Source organism: Hyperolius riggenbachi, chromosome 3 (genome assembly GCF_040937935.1).
Source record: "Hyperolius riggenbachi isolate aHypRig1 chromosome 3, aHypRig1.pri, whole genome shotgun sequence".
NCBI lineage: Eukaryota > Metazoa > Chordata > Amphibia > Anura > Hyperoliidae > Hyperolius > Hyperolius riggenbachi.
The window spans coordinates 6,456,733-6,464,227 of NC_090648.1; the positions used below are offsets into that span (position 1 = coordinate 6,456,733).

Sequence of the window (7,495 nt, forward strand, 5' to 3'; positions counted from 1 at the left end):
CAAGAGGCTGCAACAGTTCACTATATATATATATATATATATACAGATACAAAATATATATATATATATATATATATATATACGGAATACTTCTTTCCTTTCACCATTCGCGGCTCTCTGGGTTCTGATGGGTACGCGCAGCGGGGGCGCTGACAAACGTGCATGGCAGCGGGGGCGGTGGAGGACATTTTAAAACATGTGTTGGTCTGTTAAGAGGGAGCAACAGGATGTTTTAAAAAATGCACAGTCGGGTAATGGTTAAGGAAACTGTGGTTGCAGAGATGTCCTAAAAGTTTTAGAAGATCACCTGCTCATTGTAATGTGAAATAAATTCACATGATTCATCTCCTCCATTTTGTGTTGCCTGTCTCCATGTTGTGAATTCTTAGTTTTAGCAAAGGCTAGAAGAACAAGTTTTGCTTAGTATAGTGTTTTGCAGAGAAGTGGCCTTTTAGCTTCTCACGCATGATTGCTATCAGGGGTTGAAGACTTGACACACCCAGCTCAGGACTCTCTGATAACAGAGGACAGACAACGTGCTACCTGGACTAACTGCTCTGATTGCTGATTGGACAATATATGCTTAGCAACAAATCTGATTGGTTTGAAGCTTTGTTCAAAAGATATAAATTGCCACTGTTATCTGACGCAATTTGGTACTTACACCATATGCTAGTGGCACAGACTAACCAGCAAGCTCATGGTGACCCAGAACTCATTGGAGTGTGTAAGGGACTACAATGGTCCATATGCTAGTGACATTTATTTTATGTCACTTCATTGTAATATCCTCGCTTAAAGAGACACTGAAGCGAAAAAAAAAGTATGATATTATGATTTGTATGTGTAGTACAGCTAAGAAATAAAACATTAAGATCAGATACATCAGTCTAATTGTTTCCAGTACAGGAAGAGCTAAGAAACTCCAGTTGTTATCTCTATGCAAAAAAGCCATTAATCTCTACGACTAAGTTAGTGGTGGAGAGGGCTGTTATCTGACTTTTATTATCTCAACTGTAAGTAAACAAATGTCTTTTTCTCTGCCAGAGGAGAGGTCATTACTTCACAGACTGCTCTGAAAGACTCATTTTGTTTGCAGAGTGTTGTGTAATCTGCACATATTAGAGAAAGCAAGGCCTGGAATAAGTGACAGGAGGGAGCATAAGGAAGGCCAACATGATAGTGCTGGACATAGTCCGGCAGGGTGAGGGTTAAGTGTTGGAGAAAGAGGCAGGAAGTGGTAGGAGGAGGCGTGACAGGACAGAGCTGGGAGAGAGAGAAGGAGCTGGAAGGAAGGGAGGAGTCAGAAGCCAAAGGGAGACGCAGGAGAAAGTTTGAACTTGGCTGCTCCTGTTTATCTATGATGGAGGACGTGGAGAGTTTGCTGCAGATGGTCCGGACGGAGGCTGCAGCCCGCGGCCCCTCATGGGTCGCAGAGCAGATGACCAGGATGACGGGTGGGGCGGATGGAGAGCCTGGAGGGCGCAGCAGTGCGCGGATATCGCGACCGCCGGAGCGGCTGAGCCCCAGCCCATCGCCCAGAGGGACTAGGCGGAGCGGAAGTCCGTCTCAGGGTCCGCCGGCTCCCCCCAAGAAAAAAGGAAAAGCAGCAGGCGGAAGAGCGGCGGAGCAGCCGGAGTCGCATAGGGAGGAGGAACGACCGGGCACCAGCGCTAGCAGTGACGGGATGACGGGCCAGGGAGATGCTGGGCCCAACGAGGAACAGCCACACGGAACGCAAGGGGCACAGCACACGCCAGCAACCCCGGCTGGGCGTCAGCAAAAAGGCGACACACGGAAGAAGGGAGGCAGCAGCACCAGGGCACAGAAGGCCGCAGCGCAACCAGCCTCAAGCCAGAAGAAGGCCCAGCAAGCGGGGAGCAGAGGTACTGGCAAGGGGAAGCAGGCGGTGAAGACCACCACGCCGGAGACAGCCCTGCGGTCACAGAGGAAGGGGTCTAGCGGCCAGCCAAGTGACCAAGGGGGCAGGGTAGCCACCCGAAACAGGCCCTGTTCGCCATCCCCACCCCGCAGAGCAGGAAGAGGCGAGTCCTCCAGGGGCCATGAGTCGGAGGTACAGCAGAGGAGGGACAACGGCGGCACGGAAAAGGGTCGAGGGAGAGAGGCCAACCGGCACAGGAATGTCAGCGGATCGGCCCGCACGGGCGATACCGCATCCGAGGGGTCCGGGGAGGACGAGGAACCGAGGAGGGAGAGTCCAAGGGTCCCGGAGGATCGTGGGGACCATCCGGTACAGCGAGGTGAGCCAATGTACAGAGCTACCAATTCCTTAAATGCTGGTGTGAGTAGAGGGGTGGGAGGCGAAAGCGAGGGGTCTAACCAGGCAATAGGGAGCAATTTGTCGAATTCAGGAGAAGGTTCAGGTGCGGCGTTGTCAATGATGACGTCGTTATTGTTGAGTATTCGAGATACCCTGCAAGGTCAGACGGCTACGAGGTCCACTCCTGTAGCAGCGTGGTCAGGACCTGCGCAAAGGGCGATAGTTGCAACGCCACCTGAAGTGACGCAGGTTAGGCAGACTAATGTACAGACAACTACGGGGTCGACTCAGACACTTGAGACGACGGGGGAAAAAGACACAGAAATGATTCGCCTATCAGATAAGGCGCAAGGTGATGTTTACTTATGTATGAGGGGGCCTATGGGTAAGCATTTGAAACCAGAAGTGCGTGAAAAAATTTGGAAAGGGGAGTACATTGAGATTTTCTCATTGCTCCCTTTGGGTAAGTTCAATTTAGATAGGGGTAGAATTGATGAGACCAAAAAAGAGGACGAAGAGCGTAGGAGGTATCGCTTGATACCGAGGACGTTCCAAAACTGGTACCAAGCCTTTGCGATATATGCGAGCGTGCTAGGGGAGAAGCAACCGGAGTGCTGTTCAGCACTTTTTTGCTATTTTGATATGATCGGGGAGGCTCATAGGATGTATGGTGGAAACGCCTGGTTGAGGTATGATGAACAATTCAGGCAAGAAAAGGCTTTTCACCCAGGTATTAGGTGGAATCATAAGAACATCGATTTGTGGATGAGCCTGATGATTCCAGGCACGAGAGCAAATCAGCCCTTTCAGGGGACGGCCAGCAGCCCTGGATCAGCGGGTCAGCTGGCCAATAGAAAGCCTGGGGTCTGCTGGAAGTTCAATGAAGGGGCATGCAAATTTGGGAGCACATGTCGCTTTAAGCACGAATGCTCAGCCTGCGGTGGAAGTCATACGGTCACAAAATGCCACAGAAAGGGAAAGGGCCAGTACGCAGACTCCTCTGGAAAAAGGGAGGAGTCCGGTGAAGGTAGCAAGGATGGAACAGTACCTAAATAGATTCCCTGATACGGAGGTAGCTGAGTTTTTGCGAAAGGGGTTTACGGAGGGTTTCAGAATCCCTAGCTTTGGGGTCCTGAGTTCGCAACCCCCATTTCGCAACTTAAAATCAGTTACGGCCCATCCGGAAGTGGTATCGCTGAAGTTGGAGAAGGAGGTGAGTTTAGGTAGAATGTCCGGCCCCTTTCAGCAACCCCCTGTGGAAGATTTGGTAGTGTCGCCTTTAGGTTTGGTTCCTAAGAAGGAGCCGAATTCATTTAGGTTAATACACCATCTGTCATATCCAAAAGGCGCGTCAGTAAATGATGGGATTGACCCGGAATCCTCCTCAGTAGTTTACACGTCGTTCGATGCGGCGGTTCGATTGGTGAAACGTGCAGGGCAGGGTGCCTTGTTGGCCAAAACGGATGTGGAAGCGGCTTTTCGATTATTACCGGTCCACCCCGCAAGTTGCAGGTTGCTTGGTTGTTTCTGGGAGGGGGGTTATTATATCGATCGTTGTTTACCAATGGGTTGTTCGATTTCATGTTCTTATTTTGAGCGGTTTAGCTCTTTTGTGGAATGGGTGGTGAAGGACGAGTCGGGGCTCCGGACGGCCATTCACTACCTGGATGATTTTCTATTCGTGGGCCCGGCTGCGTCACGTGATTGCGCACATTTACTGAATACAATGAGGTGGGTATGTGACAGATTGGGCATTCCATTAGCAGAAGAAAAGACGGAGGGCCCCCAGACAATCATAAAATTTCTCGGGATCACGATAGACTCCATTGAGATGGAATGCAGGTTACCCGAGGACAAAGTGACCGATTTGCAGGGTACTATAAAAAGAGTCCTTGGCTGTAAGAAGGTTACCCTACAAGAGCTGCAGTCTCTTTTAGGGAAGTTAAATTTCGCCTGCAGGATCATGCCCATGGGCCGGATTTTCTGCAGGCGATTGGCAAGGGCTACTGCAGGCATTCAGCTGCCTCATCACAGGGTTCGTCTGGTAACGGCACATAAGCAAGATCTGCGCATGTGGCTGTCCTTTCTGGAGGAATTCAATGGGCGGTCCCTTTGGATGGACGAGAGTACGGGCAATCATGATTTGGAGTTGTTCACGGATGCTGCAGGATCGTGTGGGTTCGGGGCCTTCTTCGCAGGTAAGTGGTGCGCGGAAGCATGGCCAGGGCGCTGGGTGCAGTTAGGTTTTACAAAAAACCTACTGCTACTTGAGTTGTTTCCTATTCTGGTAGCGGTAGAATTGTGGGGTACGTTGCTTCGGAACAAGAGGATTCGCTTTAACTGCGATAACCTAGGTGTGGTGACAGCGGTCAACAGCCTGTCAGCATCCTCACCTCCGGTAGTGAAGGTCTTGAGACAGTTGGTTCTCAGTTGTTTGAGATATAACCTGTTCATTTTTGCCGTTCACTTGCCGGGGGTGGAGAATGATGTGGCTGACGCTCTTTCTCGGTTTCAATGGCAGAGATTCCGGGACGTCGCGCCGGGAGCAGATCGGCAAGGGGAGTCTTGTCCCTTGGATTTGTGGGAGATACCCCTGGGCCCATAGGAGAGTGGATATCGAACTCATTGTCAGAGGCCACCTGGTCGGCATACACGACAGTGTGGAGACAATGGAGTGAATTACAGCACCAGTTCGGAAGGGGCGAGAAGGAACAGGATCAAGTGTATCTGCTGTTACAGTTCATGGCTATGAAAGGAGCGGAGGGAGTATCTGCATCGGCGTTATCAAAAAACTTGTCAGCGCTTTCTTTTGCATTTAAATTACAGGGATTGCCGGACGTGACAAAGGATTTTAGGGTGCGTATGGCACTAAGGGGTTTCAGGGCGCAGCAACGGATACCAGAGAACTCCAGGCGTCCAGTCACGTTCCAGCTGCTTGAGTCGCTGGTGAACAGACTGGGATCACTGTGCAAGTCAGGGTATGAGGAATTGCTGTTCGGGGCGGCTTTCTCGCTCGCGTTTTTCGGGGCATTTAGGATCAGTGAACTGGTTAGTAAAGGGAAGCATTTCTCTGGAGGTATACTGCGGGAGGAGGTTAAGCTTCTTTCAGAATCTGTGGAAATTTTTCTCCGTAGATCAAAGACGGATCGTGCTGGTGTAGGTAGGACAATTTATTTATTCCAGATTAGTGGGTCTGCAGCATGCCCAGTTTTCAGGGTCGCAGAGTTTTTAAGGGTACGGAGCAGAAACGGTCTTTCCTTTCTGTGTCACGAGGATGGATCTTCTTTATCTAAGTACCAGTTTACGGCAGTCTTTAGGAAAGCTTTAGCCAGTTTGGGGTTAGCCGAAAGGGAATTTGCGTCTCACTCGTTCAGGATAGGGGCAGCAACGGAAGCGGCCAGGTGGGGGCTCGCGGACGAGCATATAAAGCGAATAGGAAGGTGGGAGTCATCCCGGTTTCTGCTGTATGTTAGGCCGCATTTGATTTAAGTATTATAACACGTTTTAGTTTGTGTAGTTAGTTGGTGGTTGGTTTTCCCTCTTTTCCTTTTCTTTTTCTTTCAGTGATTGGCATCTCCCCTCGGCTGGTATGGATTATGGGGCACTCCTATGTGTCAAGGGGTGCCCAGCGAGCTGCTGTAAGACCGGACGGTCGGCAGCTAGGTATTCCAAGAGCAACGGCGAGGCTGAGATGGATTGGTTTCCCAGGTTTGATGTGGGACAAGGTGCTGCCAAAAATACGGAGTCTGGTGACGCAGGACAGAGCACCAGATGTCCTAGTTATACACGCTGGAGGCAATGATTTGGCCACAAGGACCACGAGAGCAATAACCAAGGAGATAAAAGGTGATCTTTTGGAACTGCGCTCTACTTTACCCGACACTGTGATCGTGTGGTCGGAGATGGTGAGTAGGAGCAAGTGGAGACTGGCACGATCAGTCGAGAGGGTTAATCGAGCACGAAAGAAGCTCAACAGAGAGGTGTCTCGTTTCATAGTACAACACGGGGGTGTGGCGGTTAGGCATTTAGAGCTAGAAGTGGATACGGTGCTATTTTTGGAGGTTGATGGGGTTCATCTGAACCCCATCGGGATAGACTTGTGGTCGTTAGCTTTAGAAGAGGGAATTCAAAAAGCCTTAGCGGTGCGGGCGGCGCAAGGGTGAGGTTTCCCCCTTGTTTGCTGTGGCGGGGCAAGGTGTCTGGAGAATGGTGAAGGAAGGATGACTTTGAGGATTTCACTTAGGTGACTTCCTCACGTAACAAACTAATGGAGCGATAAGAAGAACAGTTGATAAGGGGCATGCCGCTGTTCCCGAGTCTGTTGGTGCGGCTGGGGGCCGGATTGAGCCGCATGCCCAGAAAGAGAATGTGTTGTTTAATTTCGATTGTTGAAGTAGCTCTGGACGCTTTGCCCTGCAAGTGAATAGTTATCGTTTTATATTAAAATGTTATTAAGGTTAATAAATGGGCTGCATTGGCCTTAAAATTCCAAAGTCAAATATGCAGTCCGAGTGTTTTGTATTAAACATAGAGTTTTTGATGTTATTTAAGGAAAAGGGGGAAGTAAAATTAAGGGGTTGGTTTGTCCGCAGGACGGCAATTGGTCATGCACATATCAAGCAAGGCCTGGAATAAGTGACAGGAGGGAGCATAAGGAAGGCCAACATGATAGTGCTGGACATAGTCCGGCAGGGTGAGGGTTAAGTGTTGGAGAAAGAGGCAGGAAGTGGTAGGAGGAGGCGTGACAGGACAGAGCTGGGAGAGAGAGAAGGAGCTGGAAGGAAGGGAGGAGTCAGAAGCCAAAGGGAGACGCAGGAGAAAGTTTCCCGCCCACCCGCCCGTTAAGGGTAGATAGGTAGGTGGTTTGTCATTGCAGCTGGCGGGGCAAGGTGTCTGGAGAATGGTGAAGGAAGGATGACTTTGAGGATTTCACTTAGGTGACTTCCTCACGTAACAAACTAATGGAGCGATAAGAAGAACAGTTGATAAGGGGCATGCCGCTGTTCCCGAGTCTGTTGGTGCGGCTGGGGGCCGGATTGAGCCGCATGCCCAGAAAGAGAATGTGTTGTTTAATTTCGATTGTTGAAGTAGCTCTGGACGCTTTGCCCTGCAAGTGAATAGTTATCGTTTTATATTAAAATGTTATTAAGGTTAATAAATGGGCTGCATTGGCCTTAAAATTCCAAAGTCAAATATGCAGTCCGAGTGTTTTGT

At 49.9% G+C, this 7,495-nt stretch overlaps 1 protein-coding gene across 1 annotated transcript; it reads left to right on the top strand.

Moving 5' to 3' along the window:
* Positions 1-1,363: 1,363 nt before the first annotated feature.
* LOC137560886 (transcription termination factor Rho-like) lies at positions 1,364-7,495 on the top strand. Its single transcript, XM_068272043.1, has 2 exons — positions 1,364-2,261; positions 5,846-7,495. Exons 1-2 carry the CDS (start codon positions 1,364-1,366, stop codon positions 6,442-6,444), a joined length of 1,497 nt encoding a protein of 498 aa, XP_068128144.1. The 3' UTR covers positions 6,445-7,495.